At 35.8% G+C, this 26,640-nt stretch overlaps 1 protein-coding gene across 5 annotated transcripts in view; it reads left to right on the top strand.

Annotated features, from left to right (window-relative positions):
* Positions 1-12,551, top strand: part of LOC147571150 (cullin-4B-like) — a 139,201-nt gene extending 126,650 nt beyond the window's left edge. For all 5 annotated transcript variants that reach the window (XM_086696561.1, XM_086696560.1, XM_086696558.1 and 2 more), the window contains 2 exons: positions 10,227-10,379; positions 12,036-12,551. In XM_086696561.1, the coding sequence (XP_086552687.1) occupies positions 10,227-10,379; positions 12,036-12,131 (249 nt within the window). In that variant the 3' untranslated portion in view covers positions 12,132-12,551. The remainder of the gene's footprint in view (positions 1-10,226; positions 10,380-12,035) is intronic.
* The last annotated feature ends 14,089 nt before the right edge of the window (positions 12,552-26,640 follow it).

Below are 26,640 nucleotides of genomic sequence, written 5' to 3'. Positions count from 1 at the left end.
TGGTCTATCATATCGTCCTGAAAAATATTCTATATGTATTTGAAAGAAATGTGTAATATACTACTGGAATGGATGGAATGTATTTTTCAAGGTCAGTGTTTTCCTCTCAGTGTTCTGTTTGTGTATGATTTACTCACTGCTGGAAGTGGTTTTGAAGTGCACACTATTATTATTTATTATATCTTATTCTCTGTTTTCCATTATTATCAATTTTTCCCTTCAGATCTCTATTTACATAATATATGTAAATGATCTGATCAATCTTGAATGTGTATATATTTATCAATGTTGTATCTTCGTAATGACTTGTCTACTTTATCATTATCTGACAGTGACCATATTGGCTTATTCTGTGTTGCTTGATATTAATATAGCCACTTTGTCTTTCTTTTGGATTCCTGTGTATGGAATAACGCCACTTAATATTGTATCTAAGTCTTTAAAATGAATGGAATCTCCTGAAGGCAGAAAATAATTGGGTCTTATTTTCAATCTCTTCCACTTTGTAGATTCGAAAATTCAATCCATCTATATGCTGTTTCTTGATACATACTAACTAATGCCATCTTGTTCATTGTTTCTGGTAGTCCTATAGTACCATTGATCCGTTTTTCATCTGTTACTGTCTTACCTTTGAGAATGGGTGATTTTTTACAGTTACATTGTCTGATTTTCTCTCCTTTGTGAAACTAGTGTGGGTTTTTGATTAGTAGTTAATGGGCTAATATAAAACATCTTGTAGATGTTAACAGTAGATAATTCTGTTGACAGTAACTTAATTAGCATAAAACACTACCTGTTTAATCTGTCTTACTTTACAGTCATCTGTCACAGATTACTCATTTGATTGGTAAGTATTACAAAATTACAGTCACTGAAGTTATTTTTTTAATTTAAATTTTAGTTAACATGCAGTGCAGTATTGGTTTCAGGAGTAAAATTCAGCGATTTGTAAACAACACCCAGTGCTCATCACAACTTCCATTTTAATACCCATCACCCATCTAGCCCATCTCCCACTTAAAATCTACATATGAGTGAAATCATATGGTCTGTCTTTCTCAGAATTATTTCACTTAGCATAATACCTTCTAAGTAATATTCCATTGTAAATATATACTACATCTGGTTTGTTGTGGTTTTTTTTTTTTTTTTTAGCTTAAATGTTTATTTTTCAGAGAGAGAGAGCGAGAGAGAGAGAGAGCGCGCGCACAAGCAGGTGAAGGCCAGAGACAGAACGAGACACAGAATCTTCAGGCTCCAAGGTGTCAGCACAGAGCCTGACACGGGGATTGAACTCACGAGTTGTGAGATCATGACCTGAGCCAAAGTCTGACGCTTAACCAACTGAGCCATCCAGACACATCTGTACCACATTTTCTTTATCCTTTCTTTCATCAGTCAGTGAAACTGACTTGGGCTTTCTCCCTAGTTTGGCTTTATAATTAGCTTGGCTATAAATATTAGGTTTCATGGACCCTTTGAATTTTTATTTTTGTATCCTTTGGGTAAATACCTCATAGTGCAATTGCTGTATTTTAGGGTAGTTCTATTTTTAGGTTTCTGAGGAGTTTCCATACTGTTCTCCAGAATGGCTACACAAGTTTGCTGTCCTACCAAGCGCAGGAGGGTAGTCCTTTGTCTGCATCTTCACCAACACCTGTTGTTTCTTGTGTTAATTGTAGCCATTCTGACAGGTGTGAGGTGGTATCTCATTGTGGTTTTGATTTGTACTTCCCTGGTGATGAGAGATGTGGAACATCTTTTCATGAGTCTGTTCACCTTCTGGTTGTGATGTTTGAAAAGTTTGTATTGATGTCTTCTTCCCTTTCCTTAATTGAGTTGTTTGTTTTTTGGGTGTTGAGTTTGATGATTTCCTTATAGAGTTTGGATACTAACCCTCATCAGATACATTGTTTGCAACTATCCTCTCCTGTTCCATTGTTGTAGACTCTGGGTCTGGAGCTCTTTCTCGTCTAGCAAGAAAGCGGGATGCAGGATTAAAATATGAGAGATGGCCAATGTCAGGGAGAAGACAAGAGCCCTGATTAAGAGTCCTTGCTCTGTTTTTTTAGGATCTGAAGGCTTAGAAGCCTTGTAATGGACATACACAAAGAGACAATGAGACTGTTAACATTAACTATGGACATGACGAAAAGGGGGTTTTGAAGATCTGTGGGGTTAGGAGTTTGGGCTAATACAAAACAAAACCCTGGCGTCCTGTGGCCAGGCAGAAGGTTGTTTACAGCAAACATGAGACATCCCCTCTGTTTACCTAAACTGGCTTAGGGGACAAGAAAGAGCATGCTACCTCAGGGTCAACAAGGCACCTTTGTTTTGCTAATTAGCTCTGGTCTGGGCAGCTTCACCTCACAGTGATTTATCTCCCTGTTTACCTAGTTTACCTAATTTGGTCCTTCCTTCCTGAGAAAACAACTTTGTGCTATAGTACTAAATTGGGGGGGGGGGGGGGGGCGTTTCTGCCCTGTATACCTGATCTTGTTTACCTCATATACCTTTGTTCTATATTTGGCCTTTGCCTCACCCTGTCTGTATTGGGGGCTTAGCCCCACCCTCCCTATGGTAATTACCTAATCTTATTTACCCAGACTTGGGTGTCCGCATCCTATAGCTTTATAATTCTTTATGCCTTGTTAATCCATCAGTGCAAGCCCAGGGAATTCCTAAGCTTATTCCCCAGGTTCCATAAGCTTCCTTTTAGTTTTGTTGATTGTTCCCTTTTGCTCTGCACAACCTTTTTATCTTGATGAACTCCCATTAATTAGTTCCGGTTTGCTTTCCCTTCCCTTCCCTTCCCTGCCCTGCCCTGCCCTGCCCTGCCCTGCCCTGCCCTGCCCTGCCCTGCCCTCCCCTCCCCTCCCCTGCCCTGCCCTGCCCTGCCCTGCCCTGCCCTGCCCTCCCCTCCCCACCCCTCCCCTCCCCTCCCCTCCCCACCCCTCCCCCTCCCCTCCCCTCCCCGCCCCTCCCCTCCCGCTGTCCCAACCCCATTTGTTGAAGGGACTGTCTTTTTTCCATTCTTTTCTGTTTTGTCAAAGACGAGTTAATCATATAATTGTGGGTCTCTTTCTGGGTTTTCTGTTCTATTTTGTCGATATACATGTCTGTATTTTGCGCCAGTACCATACTCTCTTGATGACAAAAACTTGGTAATCTTGAAATCTGGAATTGTGATACCTCCAGTTTTGTTTTCCTTTTTCAGGATTGCTCTGGCTATCTGGGGAATTTTCTAGTTTTATTTCTGGTGTTTTTGATAATAGCAGTTCTGACAGGTGTGAGGAGATACGTCATTGTGGTTCTGATTTTCATTTCCCTGATGATCATTGATGTTGAGCCTTTTTTCCTGTGTCTCTTAACCATCTGAATTTCTTCTTTGAAGAGATATCTGTTCATGCCCTCTACCCTGTTTTTAGTTGGATTGACTGTTTGCATGTTTGTGGATACTGAGTTGTGTGAGTTCTTTATGTATTTTAGCTATTAATCCCTTACAGTTCTATCACTTGCAAATATGTAAATTCCCTGAACCAGTACAATGTCTTTTTATTTTGATGGTGGGGTTTTGGTTGTTGTTTGTGTTTTTAGGTGGTTTTTTTGTTTGTTTGTTTTTTTGTTTTTTGTTTTTTGCCATGGAAAAGACTTTTAGTTTGATTTGGTTTCATTTGTTTATTTTGTTTTTGTTCACTTTTCTGAGGAGACAGATCAAATATATGTATATACGCACACATTGCTGAGACCGATGTCAGGGATTCACTACCTGGTTTTCTTCTAGTAGTTTCCAGTCTTATATTTAACTCATTAATCCCCCTTTAGTTTATCTTGTATATGATGTAAGCAAGGAGTCCAGTTTCAACTTTATTTGCAAGTAGCTGTTGAGTTTTCCCAACAACATTTGTTGAAGAGCCAGTCTTTCCCCAGTGTTTATTCTTGCCTCCTTTGCCAAAGACTAATTTACCTGTGTTAAGATGGGTTTATCCCTGGACTGTGTATTCCATGTATCTGTTGTTGTGCTAGTACCACCCTACTTTGATAACGTATCCTTATAGTATAGTTGGAAATAAGAAAGCCTGATTATCTCCAGCTTGTACTTCTTTCTCAAGATTTCTTTGATCATTCAAGGTCCTTTGTGGTTCCATATACATTTTAGGATTTTTTTTCCCTAGTTTTCTAGAAGATGCCATTGTTTTCAATAGAGATTGTATTGAATCTTTAGACTGTTTTGGGTGACCAGGATATTTTAATAATATTATTTTTTTTTCAGTCCAAATGCATGGTGTATCTTTCAATATATTTGTGTCATCATCAGTTTCATTTACCAATCTTACAGTTCCGTTCCTCTGCCCCCTTTTTAGATGGATTGCTTTTTTTTCATGCTTACATTTATTTTATTTGTGTTTCGTGTGCAATTGTCAGTGGATTGTTTTCTATTTTTTATAGTTAACTAATAGTGTATAGAACATAACACTTAACCTGCTTGTAAATTGATTGAACTCATAACTTAGTTTTAATCATATTTTACTGGAGTCCTTAGGGTTTTCTCTATATAGTATCGTGTTGGTTTATGTAAATAGGGATAGTTTACTTCTCTTATAATTTGATTGCCTGTGTTTCTTTTTCTTATCTTATTGCTATGGCTAGGACTTCCAGTACTGTGTTAAGTAGTAGTGGTGAGAAGGCATTCTTGTCTTATTCCTGATCTTACAGGAATAAGTCTCACCATTCAATGTGATGTTAGCTGTGTGTTTGTCATTCATGGTCTTTATTATGTTGAGGTACATTTCTCTCTGTCCACCTTGTTGAGAGTTTTGGGCACAAATAAGTTTTGAATTATATCAGATGCTTTTCCAGCCTTGTTGATATGATCATGATTTTTGCCACTCCTTTTTTTCTTTGTCGTCCATTTTAAAAATATTTTTCATCGCATTTATTTTAGAGAGAGAGAGAGAGTGGGGAGAAGATATAAGAAGAGAGAGAGAATCTTAACTCAACCAACTGAGACACCCACATGCCCCATCATGCATTTCCAGTGTGTTTTGTTACAGTGATTGCTATGCAGATGTTGAACCACCCACCCTGAATCTCTTAAATAAATCGCACTTGATCTTTTTCTATGATTCTTTTAATGTATTGTTGCATTTGATTTGATAATATATTGTTGAGGATTTTTATATCTGTACTCATCAGGAATATTGGCCTATAATCCCTCTAACTTTACAGCAAAAATCAAGTGGATAGTCTTCAAAATATAACTTTTATTGAGTTGAGCTAAATCTAAAGAGAGGCAAAACACAAGTACAGACTCACGTTAGCCTAAAAGGAAGTAACCTCTATACCTGTGGGTATGATATTATTTTAACATATTGCTAAAGGCTTGATAAAATTACTATGAGATATAAAATACATGGAAATGAAGACATAGTAGGAGTTCAGATTTATCCTACAGATCTCAATAAGTGAGAACTCGGAGGAAAGGTTACACAGAAACCAGAGAGAGCTCTCCCCTACAGAACAGCCTTAAAGAGACACACAAATTTCACTGCAAGAAATGCCTGGACTCTTCTTTTACAAATAAAATCCTAAACCACCAGGGGGAAACAATAAACATTTAACTTTTGACACAGTAAAGGGAAAATGTAAGAGAAAACTTCTCTTAACTATAAAGAAGTAGAAAAGTGTTGTACTCTTAAGACTTTTGAAGATATTTAGCAATTGCAGTGGGATAAAATGGAATAAAAGGGGCTACCTTCAAGACACAGGCACAAAAGGCTAACTTAAGTTTGACGGTGAGTCAGAAAAACAGAATGATCCCTTCTCCATCGCTGTGCTTTAGCAAGTAAAGAGTAAGACAAATGACAGTGGTACTGCTGGGGGTAAAACAAACTGCTGGGGGAAAACAAAAGAATTGAGAGAGATACCCAGGAATGGAAGAGTCTTGGTAGAAGTCGAGGATTAACAGGAGACATTAATTCCACCTCTATGGTAGAGCAAAACAAAGATAAAGTAAGTTTGGATGCAGTGAAATGGCTAAGACAGGTAGCATCACCTCTTCACTCAAGATGAGAGGCAGAAAAAGCTGAAAAGCTCTACCATGGTAGAAAGGAAGCCAGATGAGACGGTGCCCAGCTTCCCCTAGTTGTGCAAGACTTTGGTAAAGAAATCCATCTCTTTTCGTAGTGAAAGTAAGTTTTACCTATTTTGCAAATATTTTCAAAGAACCAGCTTGTTTCACTGATTGTCTGTTTTATTCTTTATTGTGTTTGTCTCTGATCTTATGATTTCTTTCCTTCCACTGGCTTGAGTTTACTTTTCTTTTTCTGGTTTCTTATGTTATCAATTTGAGATCCCCCTCTCTCTGTTAGGTGTGCATTTATAGCTTTAAATTTCCCTTTGGGCACTGCTATGCAGCATTCCACAGTTTTATTTTTGACTTTCTATTCTTTCTGATTCTTTTCTAAATATCTTCTGTTTCCCCTGATGATTTAGTTTTTAGTCTATTGGATATTTAAGGGTCTGCTATTTATATCCCTGTCATTTTCTTTCTTGATTGATTGTAGAAAATATTTTTAGTGATTTTGCTCTCCTAAAATTTATTTTAAGTGACGTTTTTTGTCCTAACATATGGTTTGTTCTCGAAAACATCCCAAGTGACCTCACAAAACTGTATTATTGCTTTGTTACCTGGTGTACTTCTTTCCTTTTTTTTAAATTTTTTTAACGTTTATTTATTTTTGAGACAGAGAGAGACAGAGCATGAACGGGGAAGGGTCAGAGAGAGGGAGACACAGAATCTGAAACAGGCTACAGGCTCTGGGCTGTCAGCAGAGAGCCCAACGCAGGGCTCGAACTCACGGACCGCGAGATCATGACCCAAGCCGAAGTCGGCTGCTTAACCGACTGAGCCACCCAGGCGCCCCTCTTTTTTTTTTTTTTTTTCTTTTTTTTAAGAGAGAGTACAAGCAGCAGGAAGGGGCGAGGTAGACAGAAAGAGAGAGAGAGAGAGAGAGAGAATTTTAAGCAGGTTCCACATCCAGCATGGAACCAAAAGCAAATGTCAGTCTCAGGGTGAAAGGCAAGATCATGACCTGAACTGAAATCAAGTGTCAAGTGGCTAACCAACTGAGCCACCCAGGTGGCCTCAACTTTGTTCCCTTTTTTATACATGAGTAATATTACAGCAATCCACTGATGGACATTTGGATTATTTTGTTGCTTAGGGTGTTTTGTATAGCCTACTAATCTATTTGCTTATAGTGTTGTTTACATCTCCTATGTCTATATTAATCTTTTATCCAGATGTTCTGTGTATTATTGAAAGTGTGGTATTAAGTCTCGAATAATTATTTCAAATATTTTCTCACTTAAATTTGTCAGCATTTGTTTCATTTTATTTTGTGGCCCTTTAGTTTGGTATATATATGTTTAGGATTATTTTATTTTCCTGGTGAATTGACCATTTCATCAATGTAAATATCCTTTGGTCTCTTGTAAGTTTTTTACTTACAGTTGAATATATATGTGTGTATGCATCTATATGTGTGTATGTACTTACATTTATGTATCTATGTATTTATGTATATATGTATATATCTACACATTATATATGCATATGTATGTGTATGTATATAACTGCATATATGTTCCAATTCACAGACTCTTAACAATATAAAAAAAATAAAAAATATAAAAAATAAAAGTAATCTCGATAACAAAGAACTTGATGGGGCGCCTGCGTGGCTCAGTCAGTTAAGCGTCCGACTTCGGCTCAGGTCATGATCTCACGGTCCGTGAGTTCGAGCCCTGCGTCGGGCTCTGTGCTGACAGCTCATAGCCTGGAGCCTGTTTCACATTCTGTGTCTCCCTCTCTCTCTGCCCCTCCCCTGCTCATGCTCTGTCTCTCTCTGTCTCAAAAATAAATAAACGTTAAGAAAAGGAACTTGAATAGATATTTCTTGAGAGAAGTTATTCAGATGGTCCACAAACACATGAGAGAATGCTCATCATCATTGGTCTTCAAATGTACCTGAGTCAAAATTACAGTGAGATTCCACATTACTCCCAGATGGCTTGAATCGACAAATCAGATACAAAGAGGTTTTCAAAAGAAATATGAATCCTGTGCGTTTCTGGTGTGAATATGTAGTATTGCAGCACCTGTGCAAAATAGTTTGAGATTTCTCAGTTAAACTCAGAGTGACCATTTGACTCAGCTATTCTCATTAACCATTAAAGAGAAAATAATATATGTCCACTGAAGCTTGTCACAAGAATTTCTTGCAGAATTATTTACAGTAGCCAAAATGGAAATAACCCAGATGTCCATCATTGGATAAATGGATAAGTAAATTGTATTGTACTCATACAATGAAATATTACTCATATATATAAAAGAAACAAAGTACCAATACATCCTTCAGTAAGAATTACCCTTCATTATGTATAAAAAGCATTATTTATGTGTATAGAAGTATTTTGTGTATAAAACCTTATGCTAAGTGACAGAAGGCAGACATAACAGGTCAGTTATAGTATAGTTCTTTCCATATTATATTTGAAAAGTCATAAAATCCATACTTAAGAAGAGTAGTGGTAACCACATCATGAGTGAATGGGAAATGATGAATGATTACTTAATGTGCACAGGGTGTTTTCTTGAGTGGCAAAAATGTTTTGAAACTAGAGAGAAATAGTGGTTGCACAACATTTTGAGTATGCTTAAATGCTTCCAACTGTATATTTAAAATTTCTAAACCATTTTAACTTTTTTTTTTCAACGTTTATTTATTTTTGGGACAGAGAGAGAGCATGAACGGGGGAGGGGCAGAGAGAGAGGGAGACACAGAATCGGAAACAGGCTCCAGGCTCTGAGCCATCAGCCCAGAGCCTGACGCGGGGCTCGAACTCCCGGACCGCGAGATCGTGACCTGGCTGAAGTCGGACGCTTAACCGACTGCGCCACCCAGGCGCCCCATAAACCATTTTAAAATTGTTAATTTTGTATTTTGTGATTCCACTTCAATAAAAAATGTATGTATGAATGGTAGAAGATAAACTAAGATAGTTTTATTAGACATAGTGTATTTAAAGCTTTACTGGTAAAACAGGAGTTGAGATCATCTTAAAAATGAGAAGTATGAAATGAGCATTTAAGAAAATGTAATGATGAAGCACACACAGAAAATGAAGTAGTAAAAATAAAGAAAATACTGACAAATTAAAAGTAAGCAGCTCTTGCTTTGAGAATTTGGAAGGCTTTATTTGGAATTTGGAACCCAGAAGGCAATTCGAAAGATTATATACTCCTGGAAACTCAGATGATTTGGAGGATCACTGTGGAAGGTTTAGGATATGAGTGAAAAACATTTGCAGTTAGAAGTTCAAAAAAAAAATTTTTTTTAATTTTTTATTTTTTTTATAGAATATACTTATAGGGTGCCTGAGTGGCTCTGTCCGTTAAGTGTCTGACTTCAGCTCAGGTCATGAGCTCATGGTTCCTGAGTTCAAACTCCCCATAGGGCTCTGTGCTGACAGCTCAGAGCCTGGAGCCTGCTTAAGATTCTGTGTGTCTCTCTCTGTCCGCCCACCACCGCTTGCACTCTGTCTCTCGCATTGTCTCAAAAATAAATAAGCATTTTAAAAAATTCAAAAAAATAATATACATACGAAAATTAAAAAAAAAAAGCTTTGTTACACATATCCTTTTCTAATTGCCAGAAGTTAAAATAAGAAAAGTCTCTGAAATATATGATTTAATGTAAAGTAAAATAGAAAAAAAGCTTTAGCTTGAATAAATAGAATAATTAATAATGGAGTGACTTTATATGTACAAGATAAGCTTTACTTTGTATCTATGACATGACATTTAAATATGGTATCTTGAAACATATAGAATTGCAAGAGAGTGTTTATTACCACCGAAGTAGTACAACTAACTTGTTTAAAAGAACTGCTCAAACCATAGCACAGTGCTTTCCTATTAATAGCTTTTCTGGCTAAAAGGACTCTAAAATTGAGGATGACTTAATACAAACTTAAATCCAAAAAGTTTAGTATATAAAAGGTTTCCAATAGAAGCAAAAGTGAATTATGTATCGTTTCTGTTACTGTTCTGTTTTTACAAAAAGTCATCCTTTGAAACCTTTAATTTTCATAACAGTTTAATTATTATTGAAATTTTACGTATTGTCATTTTATCTTTCAATTATTTTCATTAGATAGAGGAACGTACCATCACCACACAGAGAGTTTTCCAAGATCGACGATATCAGATTGATGCTGCAATTGTTCGCATTATGAAGATAAGGAAAACACTTACCCACAGTGTACTTCTCTCAGAATTGTATAACCAGCTAAAATTTACAGTACAGGTAAACAAATCTACCAAAAATCCAGTGGCATTGAGTACTTTTGAATAAAACCATAGGTTTATAAAGTAATTTCAAGTAAAAATGTATCTGTGATACAGAGTAAAAATTGTGAGTGTGATTATCACAGGACTTAGGTCCCTTTTTGTGTTATGGTTTACTGTATTAGGTTATTAAATTTTATCAATTTTATAAGTAAAAAGTTGTAACATTTTGAAAGGTAACACAAAAAAATAGAAAAAGAAATTAGTCTCATGATCCATTTTAAGTATTTTCACTGTACCTCCGTGGTTTAGATTCACTTCCTTGATGTATCTTCTTGATGAAATACAGTTAGAAGTTGCCTTTATTTGCACTGCTTATCAGCAAATACTTCAGAATTCCTAGCAGAGTGGCCTTTGGTCTTACTATGATAGTCCTTTCTCTGTTTTTACATCTTATAACGGTTGATCTTTGTGACATTATTACATACTACAACCTGACAAATTATTAACAATATGTGGCAAATTACCGCTTACTTAACCATTTTCAAAAAGTCTTTTTAAAGACAATATGTAGCTATTTTGTCTGATTCTTATAGGTTAGACATTCTAATAAATTTTTTCTGCCATACTTATTAAAAATGTCAAGCTATTGGGAGGGAGGAGAGGGTGGGTGATGGGTATTGAGGAGGGCACCTTTTGGGATGAGCACTGGGTGTTGTATGGAAACCAATTTGACAATAAATTTCATCTATAAAAAAAATAAAAAAATAAAATGTCAAGCTATTGGTTCGTATGTCATCATAAAATAAAATGAAAATTGTAGTTTTGTGTACCCTAAGTAATCAAAATAGAATTGCTACAAACACTTCGATTTCTAGTCTAATGTTTATGGCTTGGTTCACAAAGGCTGTCAGCTATGATTTTTTTCAATCCTGCTTCGTCCTATCTTTCTCATTTTCTGACTCTTGCCAACTTTACATAACGTGTGTATCTCCACTTCCTCACGGAGGGTGATAATATTAACGACTTACTCAAATGTTACTAAGACAAAAGAGTTTCCTGAAGCATATAGTAAGTGCTAAGGAATTATTAGCTGTAGCTGCTACTTTATCAATGTTGTACTCTTGATTTTTTAAATTTAAAAGCTGTTTTTTCCCTTGAGAAAAAAAAAAAAAACTCTTCGAGTTCTCTGCAGTGCTCTACACATGGCTCAACTGGGGTGCTTATTATTTAGTAAATTACAGAATTACTTTCTTTAATGTGATTTCTAGTGAGTTCAATCCGTACACCATAACTAACCATGTGCATAATAGAAACATCTGTGCCTAAGGTATTGGCTGTCGTCTATATTTTAGAGCCTTCCTTATGTGGCATAGTTAATGAGTATAACTTCTTTTTATTAAAGAAATTGAAAGTATGATTTTTTTTTACCAAGATGCATCCCAGATGCATTTTATTCTGTTCTTTATGTATTAGTTGTACTGTATTCCTAGTTAGCACCTTTCTAATGTATTTCAGATTTGATTATAGTAATATTTTAGTTAATAAATTTATTGTTTCCTGAAAATTACGAATAATGAAAATATGAGATACAAAATGTGATGTATTTGGGATGAGAGTAGAAAATAAAATGCTGTGATTTCATTTTTATTAACATTAATAATTTATTTTGTAGCCTTCTGATCTGAAGACGAGAGTAGAATCTTTAATTGACAGAGACTACATGGAAAGAGATAAAGAAAATCCAAACGAGTACAAGTATATTGCATGAACTTCTGGCCTTACTATTTCTACTTATAGTAGTTGACTCATAGTCCTGTTAATTGATTAAAATATTCCACTGACACATGAATAAAAGCGGTGCATTAAAATACAAATGCAGAATTAAATTTTCATCAGCATTCTCAGTTAAAGTATGCCGTTTTCTGAACGACATGTATTTTTAATGTTGCTATTAAACTATACGTAATGATCTAAAACTCCCTGGAAAATTTCGTAATGTTTACTGTCTGTCCTTCATTTCAGTATATATTGATGACATGTAGTATGCATTAGTTTAATAAAGAATAAGTTTCATAAAAAGCAACATATATCCATAACTGTTTAAGTGTAAAATCGCACTGTGAAGTATACATCTGGATGATTTAAACTCTATTTGAAATTAAGTATTAAAGCCATTTATTTGTCCTTATATTGGTTTTGCTGTGTATTTGTCCTTATGTTGGTTTTTCGGTGTGAAATTAATCATATAACAATTTAATTTTAACATGTATAAACCACGATAAAATTTAACCTATAATAGAACAATCATTTTAGACATCTTAAAACATTTAGTTCAGCCATATAAATTTTTGTAGTGTTTATTTTTGAGAGAGAGAGAGAGAGAGAGAGAGAGAGAGAGAGAGAGAGAGAGAGAGAGAGAGAAACAGAGCGTGAGTGGGGATGGGCAGAGAGAGAGGGAGACACAGAATCAGAAGCAAGCTCCAGGCTCTGAGCTATCAGCACAACCATGATGAGGGGCTTAAACCCATGAACCCTGAGATCATGACCTGAGGTGAAGTCTGGCACTTAACCACCTGAGCCACTGAGATGCCCCAATGTCAGCTATATATTTAAACTTGTACTAAATATATATGTGTGTATATATATATATTTACATATATATATATATACGTGTGTGTGTGTATTTGTACTAAAATATAATATTAAATTTGTCATTTTAATGACATTGTCTTTCATTTACAGTTTTTGGCTTGTAGTCTGTTTTGTCTGACAGTAGTATTAGTGTCCCTGCTAGTTTCTAGTACATGTTTGCATGTAATATGTGTTGTATCCTTTTATTTTAGCTTGTGTGTGTCCTAAGGTAAAACATGAGTTTCTTATGGGTAATATATAGTTGGAGACTTTTATTTAGGGAAATTTAAGTAATATACATTTAATTAATTACAGGTATAAAATGGCTGTTGCTCTTTTCTTAATGATTTTCTGTCTTGCAGCTTGTTGTCCTTTCGCACCTTTTTTTGCCTTCCCTCATGTTTCACGTATATTTTTGTAGTTACGTGATTTCATTCCCTTCTCATTTCTTTTTCATATTCTTTAGAGGTTGCCTTTTTGGTTACCGTTGCCATTATATGAAAAATCTTAAAATTAGTTTATTTTAACTGATACAAGTTTACCTTCAAACACATGTAAAATATACTCTTTCACGTTTCTGACTTATATACTTTTTATTACTTCTGTATTCACTATGTATTTTACATGGATCCATTAGAGTCACCTGGGTGGCTCCATCAGTTAAGCATCCAACTGTTGATTTTGGCTCAAGTCATAGCCTCATGGTTCATGATTTTGAGTCCCACATCTGGCTCTATGCTGACAGTATGGAGCCTCCTTGGGATTCTGTCTCTTTCCCTCTCTCTCTCTGCACTTCCCCCACTTACTTTCTCTGTCTCTCTCAAAAATAAATAAAAAAAAATTATAAATACAGATCCATTAATCTAAATTTTTAATTGCATTATGCTTTTGTTTTTTAAAGTTCTGTATTAGACTAACGTGGTTTACCCTTACATTATAATATTCTGTAAGTTTAACTTAACCTGGAAGAAATTTGAAGAACTACCATCATCATTTTGTAGTTCATGTCAGGCGGTGAATGATGTCAGCTTTTTATCTGGAAATGTATTAACTTCTCCTGAATTTCAGAGAATTATTTTGCCAGAGATAAAGTTCTTAGTTGTTAGCATTTTTCTTTCAACACCATAATATATCATCCCACACCCTCTAAACTACATGGTCTCTGTTGAACATTCTATGAATACTTTAACAGTAGTACACCTGTGGGGCGCCTGGGTGACTCAGTTCATTGAGAATCCAAATTCAGCTCAGGTCATGATTTCGTGATTCTTGAATGCGAGCCTCACGTTGGGCTCTGTGATGACAGTTTGGAGTCTGGATGTGCTTCAGATTCCGTGTTTCCCTCTCTCTGCCCCTTCCCTGCTCATGCTCTGTCTCTCTTCTGTGTACACATTAAAAAAAAAAAAAAAAAGGAATACACTTGTATATGACAGGTTGCCTTTCTCTTCAGCCTTGGAGATACGATCTTTCTTTTTTCTTGTGTCTTTTGACAGTTGGCTTATGATAAATATCTGTATAGATAGGTGTTAGGGATTTATCCTGGTTGGAGTTCAGTGAAATTTTTAATTTTATGTTAATTTTTCTAATGTTTGGGGATTTCTTGGCATTTCTTCAAACCTTCCAACACCCACATTCTTCTTTGTGACTTTCATAATACATACTTTGTTCTGCTTGATTGTGTCCCATTAGTCCTTTGGATATACTTCCCTTTTCTTTCTTTCTTTCTTTTTTTTTTTTTTTTTTTTTAAGTCTGTTCATTTATTTTGATAGAGGGGGAGCAGAGAGAGCCCAGAGAAGTCTCAAGCAGCCTCTGCACTGTCAGCACAGATCCCAGCGCAGGGCTCAAACTCACAAATTGCAAAATCGTGATTAAGACGCTTAACCGTCTGAGCCACCTAGGTGCCCTCACTCTTCTTCATTCCTTTTTTCTTTTTTGTGTCTCTGCCTAAGTCATTAGAAAAGTTTTTACTTTGAGCTTATTTTTGTTTCTCGGTATATGTATGTGTTAGAAATCACCAGGGTACGTAGGTGACATTCACCACCATCACATGTTGAGCGCTTTTTATCTTACGGTAAGAACTGTTAATATTTATTCCATTAGCAACCTTCAATTATACAATATAATTAACTGTAATCACCATAGTGTGCATTATATCCACAGGACTTATTTATGTTATAACTGGAAGTTTTCACCTTTTCACCACCTCCACCTATTTCATCCCCCACCCCAAATACTTTATTTGGCAACCACTAATGTCTTCTGTATGAGTTTGTGGGTTTTTTTTTTTCCCTTTCTTCATCTTTTTAAGAGGTTAGATATAAAATAAAACAAAAATATAAAAAAAAATTGGCATTTTGTTTTCACTTAACATGGTTATGTCTACTGATCCATTTTGTCACAGAAAGCAGGATTTCCTTCCTTTTGTATGGCTCAGTAAAATATAATGTACATTTATATGCACATTTATTTTTATACATGTATGTGTTTATGTTTGTATTTATGTCAAATTTCGCTGTCTCTTTATCTGTCGATGGGTTCTAGGTTGTTTCCATAGTTTGCCTAGTATAAATAATGCTGCAGTGGATATATGGTGCAGATAGAAAATAAAATAAAATATAGCTTTTATTTCCTCAGATACAGAGCCAGAAGGGGAATTGCTGCATCTTGGGGTAGTTATATTTTTGGTTCTGGGAAATTCTGTATTGATTCCCAAAGACTGTAGAGTCCCCATTCACAATGACCGCTCACAGCGTTTACTTTTCTCCACATTCTAACCAACACATGTTACTTTTGACTTTTGGTAGTAGTTTATCTAATAGGCTTGAGGTGTTATCTCATTGTGGCTTTAATTTGCATTTCCCTCATGATGAGTAACGTTGAGCATCTTTTCATGAACCTCTTGGCCATCTATGTGTCTTCCTTGGAAAAAATGTCTACTAAGATCCTATGCTCATTTGTTAATAGTTTCTGTTTTCAGTATTGAGCTGCATGCATAGGATATGTATAATATATCCTAAAATACATATGTAAATTATATGTATATAATTTGGGGGAGATACTAACCCCTCCTCTGACACCTGACTTGCAAATATTTTCTGCCATTCACTAATTTGCCTCTTATAGTTGAAGGTTTTGTTTCCTGTTAGTTTAGTACCACTTGTTTATGATTATCATTATTTTTTTGCCTCTGCTTTGGTTCACATCTAAATATTCATTACCAAGGGTGACCTCAAGGTGCGTACTGCCTGTTTTTTTCTAGATGTTAATGGTTTCAGGTCTTATGCTCAAGTCCTAATCCATTTTGAACTGATATTTATGTGTGATGTTTAGGCAGTGGTCCAGTTCATCATTTTCCAAGTGACTGTTTCATTTTTTTAGTACCGTTTACTGAAGAGATTATTTTGTTCCCATTGCACATTATTGATTCCTTGTTGTACATCAGTTGATGATAATGTGTGTGGGTATTTTTGCAGACTTTCTATCCTGTCATACTTACTTGATTACTGTAACTTTGTCATATTATTTGAAATGAGAAAGGGTGATGCCTCCAACTTTGTTTTCCTCAGTATTGCTTTGGCAACTCAGAAATGTTTATTTTATATATTTTACAATATTTCTAGCTCAGTGAAAAATGACACTGACATTTTAATAGGAATTGAGCTGAATTTATAGATTTCTTTGGGTAATGTAAACAACTTTACAATACTTATTCCTCCAGGCTATGAGATGGTAGGTCATTCTGCTTGTAGTGGCTTCAGTTTTATTCATCAGTGCCTTACAGCTATAAGAGTATATAGGTCTTTGACCTCAGATAACTTTATTTGTAGCTATTTTTCTGGATGCAGTTGTAAATGGGGTTATTTTCTTAATTTTCCTTCCTGATAGTTTGTTTTCAGTGTATAGAAACAAAGAGGTTTCTGCATATTAATTTTTGCAACTTAACTGAATTCATTTTTTGTCTGTTAGTTTTTCTGCTTGACTCTTTAGGGCTTTCTGCACATAGTATCATGTCATCTGAAAGTGGTGATAGTTTACTTCAATCTGGACATGGTTATTTCTTTCTTTTGTATCTTTGCTGTAGCTAGAATTTCCAAGAATAAAGATGGTGGGAGTGGGCATTCTTGTCTTGTTCCTGTTTTTAAGGAAATATTTTCAGTGTTTCATCAGTGAAGATGATCTTAGCTGTTGGCTTTGGCATTATTATGGCTCTTTCTTCTGTGCCATTTTTTTGAGAGTGTTTATCATGAATCATCACTGAATTTTTTTAAATCATTTTTTTCTGGAACTAGACAACATTATGTAACTTGTATGGCTCATTTTCTTAAGTTGTGTGTCATGTTATGTGATTCACAGATGTTGAACAATTTTTGTATCTCTAAAATAAATCCCACATTGTGATCTTTTCCATTGCTGTTGGATTTATTTTGTGAATGTTTTGTTCAGGATATTTGCATCTATATTCATTAGGGATGTTGTCCTTCAGTTTTCTTATCTTGTGGAAACCATGTATAGTTCTGGTTTTAGGACAATGGTGACCTTATAAAGTGTTTTAAAAATACTCTCTTCCTTTGTATTTTTTGGAAAAGTTTGAGAAGCAGTCATGTTAATTCTTTCAATGTTTGGTAGACTTGAGCAGTGATACTGTTTGGTTCTGGATTTTTCTTTTCAGGGAGTTTTTGATTACTCATCGGTGTTCACATTTTATGCTTTATCATGATACTGTTCATATATTGTATAATTTAGGTATTTATCATTTCTTTCCTGTCCACAAAATTGTTCATGTGTAATTGTTCAGAATAGACTTTTATGATTCTTTGTGTGATGTCAGTTATAACTGTGTCTCCTTTTTCATTTACGATTTATTTTGTGTTTTTTATTCGTTTGATTTTGTGAATCAAACTTAAGATTTGACTTTAAAATAGCAGAGCTCAGTTTATTATATTGATTCTTTCTGTTACTAAGAGTAAGGAAGTACTGAGAAAGGAAGGAAGCATTGGTTCCTTTTTTTTTTTTAATCTTTTTTTTAAACCTTTATTTATTTTTGAGACAGAGGGAGACAGAGTATGAACGGGGGGAGGGTCTGAAAGAGAGGGAGACACAGAATCTGAAACAGGCTCCAGGCGCCAGCCCTGACACAGGGCTGAAACTCACAAATGGTGAGATCATGATCTGAGCCGAAGTTGGACGCTCAACTGACCGAGCCACCCAGGCGCCCCAAGAAGCATTGGTTCTTAATTGCTGCCACCGTTGGGAATTATAGGACACCAAAATGCAGGTAAAGCAGAGCATAGTTTTATTATAATACACTTCAGGGTAGGAGCACACTAGTCAAAAGAGACAGGCCCAGAGAACTCCAGGGTTTGGGCTTATGTCAATTTTGAGGTGGGGGCGGGGTGGTCATAGGTTTGTAACATTTGACTGACAGGCCTGGGTTATATAATAATTAGCCAGGTAAGCATGTCCTTTAGGGGGATGTATTTGAAATGCCTGCATGGGTAGGAAACTGCAAATTTTCTCTAATTTAGAAAAAGTGATACAAGAACAAGTCAAATAAGAACAAGTGGACTGCTTTTGTGCACAAGTACAACAAACATAACAAATTTAAGTCTTCCTCTCTGGGGATGTTGTGTCCAAAGGCCCACTGCCAGATGGGTGGAATGGGTGACTTCTGGGCTGTCCTTGCTTGGTCCTGTTCCCAAAACATCTAAGGTCCATCCTTCTGCCACTCATGCCTAGTTTCCTGCCTATTGTATGTTAGTATTTATAACATTCATTTCTTATTCTGGTCTTTATTTCCGGACTTCTAATAACTTGGGACTTCTTTTGTTCTTTTTCTAACTATCTGAGCTTTAGGTTGAGTTAGATTGGTTATTTGAGATTTTTCTTGTGCCTTAATGTAGGCCTTTATCACTTTCCTCTTAGAACTGCTTTTGCTTCATCCCATAATTTGTGGTATTTTGTATTTACACTTCCATTTGCCTGAACCAGTTATTTTTTTCCTTCTTTGACCCACTAGATACTCAGTTGCATAGTGTTCAGTCATCACATTTCAGAATTTTTCAGCTTTCTTTTTGTAATTGATTTCTAATTGCATACCACTATTGTCAGGGTATATGCTTGATGTAATGTCAGTATTATTAAATTTGTAAGAATTCTTTAGTGGCCTTACTTCAGTTCATCCTGGGAAATGATCTGTTGGACTTGAGAAGAATGCATAATATGTAGAATGCTTTTGGGTGTAGTGTTCCGTATATATCTGTTAAGTCTATTTTGTTTTTTTTTTTGTTTGGTTTTTTTTTTAATTTTTTTTTTCAACGTTTTTTATTTATTTTTGGGACAGAGAGAGACAGAGCATGAACGGGGGAGGGGCAGAGAGAGAGGGAGACACAGAATCAGAAACAGGCTCCAGGCTCCGAGCCATCAGCCCGGAGCCTGACGCGGGGCTCGAACTCACGGACCGCGAGATCGTGACCTGGCTGAAGTCGGACGCCCAACCGACTGCGCCACCCAGGCGCCCCAAGTCTATTTTGTTTAATGTGTTGTTTAATTTTTTTTTTTATTTTATATTTTCTTTTTATTGATTTCCCGTCAGAATGGTTTATGTCTTGATGAAAATAAGGCATTACGTCATATGCTATTAGTGTAGTTCCACCAGTCTATATCTGGTTTGGTGTCAAATCTGCATTTGGTGTCAAATCCAAGAAATCATTGCCAGCAATAATTTGTCAGAGGCTTTCCCAATTTTCCTCTTATGGATTCCACAGTTGTAAGTGTTACTTCACAATTTAATATACTTGCAGTTTATTTTTATGTTTGATGTATGGCGTGGGGCCAAATTTATTAATTTTGTAGGCTCACATACACTTCTCAACACCATGTGTTGAAGAGACTGTCCTTTCACCAATGTGTATTCTTACCTCCTTTGTAGAACCCATTGTTTTAGTTTCTGTCTGGATTCTCAATTGTGTTCTCAACTCTATTCTATTCCATATTATTTAGATTATTATAGCTTTGTGATATGTTTTTTGTGGTGACATATGAATTTTAGGGTTTTTCTTTTCTTTAAAAGCCAGCCCAGTGATGCCAGCCATGGCAGGTTTCTCAAGCCTGTCTGTGGGGAGGGTGTTGGAGTAACACATATTGTAATTAGCATTTCCTGGTGAATTGCTCTTTCAATTATTTAATCGTGTCCTTTGTCTCTCAAAAAAATTATCTCGTGTCTTTTTGTCTATATAAACATAGCTGCTTGTGCCCTCTTTGGCTTATATATTTTTTTAATATGTTTTCATCTGTTCACTCCCAACCCATGTGTCTCCTTAAGTGAAAGTTAGTGCCTTATTTGGCAAAGATCCTAGACATAAATTCTTCTTGATCATGTTTATGATGTTTTAATATCCTGGGGATTTTTCTGTGATTAAAGTTGACATATAACACTCTTTAAGGTATATACAATGTGTTTGTTTCACTTCTATATTGCAAAATTATTAACAGTATAGCATTTGCTAAAGCTGCGACACATCAACTAATTCTTTTTTTTCTTTCTTTTTTTGTAGTGAAAATGTATCTACACTTAGCAACCTTGAGATATGATAATATAATATATAACATAATACAATATAAGATGATTACTATCATACATTATGGTCAGCTATAATCCCAGTACTCTTCTTGTATCACCCATATCTTAGGCATCATATAAACAGGAATTTTGCAAACATTTACCAACACTCTCAGTTCCTCAATTCTTGAGCACCCAATAAGTAGCAAAATGGGGTCTACTCTGTTTCTGTGAGTTCTTAGAAGCTATATATAAGTGCTAGCATACAGTCTTTAAGTTATTCACTTACCAGCACACACTTACGTTTTATCCACATTTTTGTAAATATCAGATTTCCTTCCTTCTCATGGATGAATAATATTCCCATATATGTACTCAATATCTATATAATTAATACGTTATATAATTAATACATTTTTCTAAAAATAAATATTTTAATGAATTGGCAGTGCTTAGGTTGTGTCAATTTCTTGACTATTGTGAATAATGCATAATTTTTGATATTGATATCACTCAATTTTTTTCCCATGTTGGAGGGATACAGACAATTCTTAAAAGTTTCTGTTTAAATACCAGTTAGGTAACATACACTATAATATTAGTTTCAGGTGTACAATATAGTGATTCAACACTTGCATACACCTGGTGCTCATTACAAGTGCACTCCTTAATCCCCATCACCTATTTACCCACCCCCTACCCACCTCCCCTCTAACCATCAGTGTGTTCTCTATAGTTCAGAGTCACTTTCTTGGTTTGCCTCAATCTTTTTTTTTTTTTCCTTTTCCTAATTGGTTTCTTTCTTAAATTACACGAAGGAGTGAAATCGTGTGGTATTTGTCATTCGCTGACTGACTTATTTCACTTAGAATTGTGTCTAGCTCCACCTGTGTCATTGCAAATGACAACATTTCTTTTTTATGCCCAAGTAATATTCCATTGTCTCTATATGTGTTTGTGCATCAGTGTGTGTTGTGTGTGTGTGTGTGTGTGTGTGTGTGTGTGTCTGTGTGTCTGTGTGTCTGTGTGTGTGTGTGTGCGCGCGCGCACATGCCCACTTCAGTCAGTGGATGCTTGGTCTCTTTCTATAATTTAGCTATGTTGATAATGCTGCTGTAAACATCCAGAATGTATGTGTCCCTTAAATTAATATTTCTGTATTCTTCAGGTAAATACATAGTAAGTAGGAAGTAGTAAATGCGTAGTAAGGTAGTGACATTGCTGAATCATAAGTTCTATTTTTAACTTGAGAAATCTTCATACTATTTTCCAGAGTGACTACACCAGTTGCAATTTTCACCAACAGTATAGGAATGTTCCTCTGTCCCCACATTCTTTCAAAAACCCGTTGTTTCTGTGTTGTTAATTTTAGCCATTCTGACAGGTGTAAGGTTGTATACCATTGTACTTTTGATTTGCATTTCCCTGGTGATGAGTGATGTTGAGCATCTTTTCATGTGTCTTTGACCATCTGGATGTCTTTCTGGGAGAAACGTGTGCCCAAACTTATGTCCCTTTTTAAATGGATAATAGGTTTTTGGATGTTGAGTTTTAGAAGTTTTTGTACATTTTGGATATAAATCCCTTACTGCATTTGCCATTTACAAGTATTTTCTCCTATTGTGTAGGTTGCCTTTTAGTTTTGTTGATTATTTAGTATGCTCTCAAGTTTTTACTTTGATGTAACCCTAAAATTTATTTTTACTTTGTTTCCGTTTCCCCAAGAGACATACTTAGAAAAAGGTTGCTGTAACCTGCATTAAGTGATTATTGCTTGTGTTCTCCTGTAGGATTTTTATGTTTTTAGGCTTCACATTTGGGCCTTTTTATCCATTTTGAATTTATTTTGTGTGTGGTATAATAAAGTGGTCCAGTTTCATTCTTCTGATGTTGCTGTCCAGTTTTCCAAACACATTTGTAGAAGAGACTTTTTCCTATTGTATATTCTTCACTGGTTTGTGTAAGATTAATTGGCAATATAGTTCTAGGTTCATTTCGGGGATTTTTGTCCTCTTCCACTGATCTATGTGTCTGTTTTTTGTGCCAGCATGATTCTGTTTTTATCAAGATACTTCTTTTTTTTTTTTTTAATTTTGTTTTCAACGTTTATTTATTTTTGGGGGGACAGAGAGAGACAGAGCATGAACGGGGGAGGGGCAGAGAGAGAGAGGGAGACACAGAATCGGAAACAGGCTCCAGGCTCTGAGCCATCAGCCCAGAGCCTGACGCGGGGCTCGAACTCACGGACCGCGAGATCGTGACCTGGCTGAAGTCGGACGCTTAACCGACTGCGCCACCCAGGCGCCCCATTGATCAAGATACTTCTAACATAACTTCAAGTCTGGAATTATGATGCTTCCAGCCTGCTTTGGCTATTCAGGGTCTTTTATAGTTCTATACAAATTTTACGGTCGATTGTTCGACTATATACATATATATATATACACATCTATCTATCTATCTATCTATCTATCTATCTATCTATCTATCTATCTATCTATACACATATATGTATATGTATACACATATAATGTGTATATTATATAATATATATATATATACACATATAATATATATGTATATGTATACACATATATGTGTATACATATACATATATATTATATATGTATGTATATATATGTATATATAATATATGTATATATACACATATATACATATACATATATACATACATATACATATATATACATATATACACACGTGTGTGTGTTTGTGTGTGTGTGTGTATAAAACAATGCTTTATTTTACAAAATGCTTTTTTACATCTATTGATAGGGTCATATGTTTCTTGTCCTTTCTGTTATTAATGTGGTGTATCGCATTGATTGATTTGCAAATATTGAAAGAGCCCTGCTGCCCAGGAATAAATCCCACTTGATCATGATGAATTATTATTTTCACGTACTGTTGAACTTTATTTACAAGTATCTTGTTGAGCATTTTTGCATCCAGTTTCATCAGGGAAATTGGTCTGCAATATCTCTTTTTTAATGAGGCCTTTGGTTTTGGAATCAAGTTCTAGAATGAGTTTGGAAGCTTTCCTTCCACTTCTATTTTTTGGAACGCTTTAAGAAGAATACTTATTATTCTTTAAATGTCTAGTAGAATTCCACTTGGAAGCCATCTGACCCAGGACTCTTCTTTGTTGGGAGATTTTTGATAACTGATTCATTTCTTTGCTGGTTTTATGGGCCTGTTCAAATTTTCCATTTCTTCCGGTTTCAGTTTTGGTAGAGTGTGAGTTTCTAGTAATTTCTACATTTCTTCCAGATTGTCCCGTTTGGTAGCATATAATTTTTCATAGTATTCTGCAGGATGAAAATTGAGAGATGACTAATGTCCAGGAAAAGACAGTTGCCCCAAATAAGGGTCCTTGCCCATATTTATTAAGATCAAAATGCTTACAAACATGATGGGAGTGCACAGAAAGAGAATGAATCTGTGAACATGAACTCATGGGCTTGAGGGAAAAATGGTGTTTGTGGTTTGGGTCAATATAAAACAAAATCCTGGCACCAGGCAGATGGGCGGATGGATGTTAATGGCACACAGGAGGCACAATGTCTGTTTATCTTAGCTAGCCTAGGGGGTAAGATAGAGGATACAACCCCAGGGTTAACAAGGCACCTTTTCTTTTGCTAATCAGCTCCACTCTGGTCAGCTTAACCCACAGTGCAGCAGTCTGTACCCCCATTTACCTGTTTACCTAACTTGGTCCTTCCCTCCTATGAAATCATCTTTATGCAATAGTATTAATTGGGGGGCCCTTCCACCCTGAATACCCAATCTTGTTTATTTCATATACCTATGCACTGGGTGCCTTTCCACCTCTCTATTCTTTCTGCCTCTGCACCTCCCTATTCTGGGGTCCTAGTTTTGTTTACCCAAACTCGAGTGTGAGCATCCTATGGCTTTGTACTTCTTTATGCCTTGTTAACCCATTGGTGTAAGCCCAGGGAATTCCTAAGCTTTCCCCCCCACAATTTCTGCTCTAACCTTTATTATTTTCCTTCCTCTGCTGGCCTTGGTTCTCATTTACTTTGGGTGTAAGGTTAAGTTATGTTTTTAGTACCTTTCTTGATCTTGATACAGGACTAAATTGCAATATACTTCTCTCTTAGGAGTGATGTCGCCGGATCCAAAGAGTTTGGACTGTTGTGTTTTCATTTTCATTTGCTTTCATATGTTCCTGTATGTGTGTGTGTGTGTGTGTGTGTGTGTGTGTGTGTGTGTGTGTGTGTGTGTGTTTAATTTCTTCTTTAATTTCCTGGTAAACCCATTCATTTTTAGTAGAATGTTCTTTAATCTACATGTTTTTGAGGGATTTCCAAAATTTGCCTGTGTTCACCTATAGTAGGCTTTTTATGGTTTCTGGTTTCAAGCCTCACATTTCGGCCTTTTAACCCATTTTGAGTTTATTTTTATGTGTGATATAAGAAACTGGTCCAGTTTCATTCTCCTGCATGTTGCTGAGTAGTTTTCCAACACCATTTGTTGAAGAGACTTTTTCCTATTGGATATTCTTTGTGGAAGATTAATTGACAACGACATAGTTGTAGATTCATTTCTGGGATTTTGGTTCTCTTCTACTAATCTATGTGTCTATTTTTGCACCAGCATCATTCTGTCTTGATCAAGACAGCTTTCTAACATAACTTGAAGTCTGGAATTGTGATGCTTCCAGCCTGCTTTGGCTCTTCGGGGTCTTTTATAGTTCTATACAAATTTTATGATTGATTGTTCTAGCTCTGTGAAAATTCTTTTGGTGATTTGAGAGGAATTACATGAAATGTATAGATTGCTTTGGGAAGTGTAGACATTTTTTTTTTCTATTCTCTTTTAATTTATTTAAGTTCAAGTTAGTCAACATACCGTGTAATACTGGTTTCAGGAGCAGAATATCAGGAACAGAAATTCATCTCTTGCATATGACACCCAGTACTCATACCAACAAAGGCTCTCATTAATGACCATCACCCATCTAGACCATCGCTCACCCACTTCCCATTCACAATCCTCATTTTCTTCTCTGCATTTAAGGGTCTTTAATGATTTGCCTTCCTATCTGTTTTCATCTTGTTTTTCCTTCCCTTCCCCTATGTCCATCTGTTTTATTTCTTAAATCCCACATGTGAGTGAAATCATATCATATTCTATTTGTCAGTCTCTTACTTCCCTTGCAACAACTTCCCATGCCTTCCTATGCCTTACTTCCCTTGCAACTTCCCATGCCTCTTGCAACAACCTAGAACCATCAACGTTGTTGCAAGAGGCATGATTTCATTATTTTTCATCACTGAGTAGTGTGTGTGTGTGTGTGTGTGTGTGTGTGTGTGTGTGAGTACTGTGTGTATGCTATATATAGAGAGAGATAGTATATATTCCACACCTCCCGTATATATTCCATTGTGTATGTGTGTGTGTACATATACATATATATATATATATATTCACATATATGTGAATTCACATATATATATATATATATATATATATATATATATATATATATATATATATATATATTCAACATCTTCTTGATCCATTCAGCAGTTGATAGACATTTGGACTCTGTGTATATTTTGGACATTATGGATAGTGTTGCTGTAAACACTGGGGCACAATGTATCGATTCAAATCAACATTTTTGATCCATCAGATAAATACCTAGAAGTGCAATGGCTGTATTGTAGGGTGGTTATATTTTCAAATTTTGTAACGTTTTACTCATTTTTGAGAGACAGACACAGAGCACAAGCAGGGGAGGGGCAGAAGGAGAGGAAGGCATAGATTATAAAGCAGGTTTTAGGGTCTGAGCTGCCAGCACAGACAGAGCCCGACATAGGGTTCAAACTTGCAAATTATGAGCGAGAACATGATCTGAATCAAAAGAGAAGCTCAAATGACTGAGCCACCCAGGTGCCCCTGTTTAAAAATTTTTGAGTAACCTACCTACTTTGTTCTTCACAGGGGATGCACCCGTGTATGTTCATACCAATTTCACATCCTCGCCAACATTTGTTGTGTCCTCAGTTGTTATTTTAGCCATTCTGACTGGTGGGACAT

The sequence above is a fragment of the Puma concolor genome, unplaced genomic scaffold (genome assembly GCF_028749965.1).
Source record: "Puma concolor isolate L17-30 unplaced genomic scaffold, mPumCon1.1.hap2 unalloc_scaffold_5, whole genome shotgun sequence".
NCBI classification, from domain to species: domain Eukaryota; kingdom Metazoa; phylum Chordata; class Mammalia; order Carnivora; family Felidae; genus Puma; species Puma concolor.
This window is presented reverse-complemented; position numbering and strand designations above follow the sequence as displayed.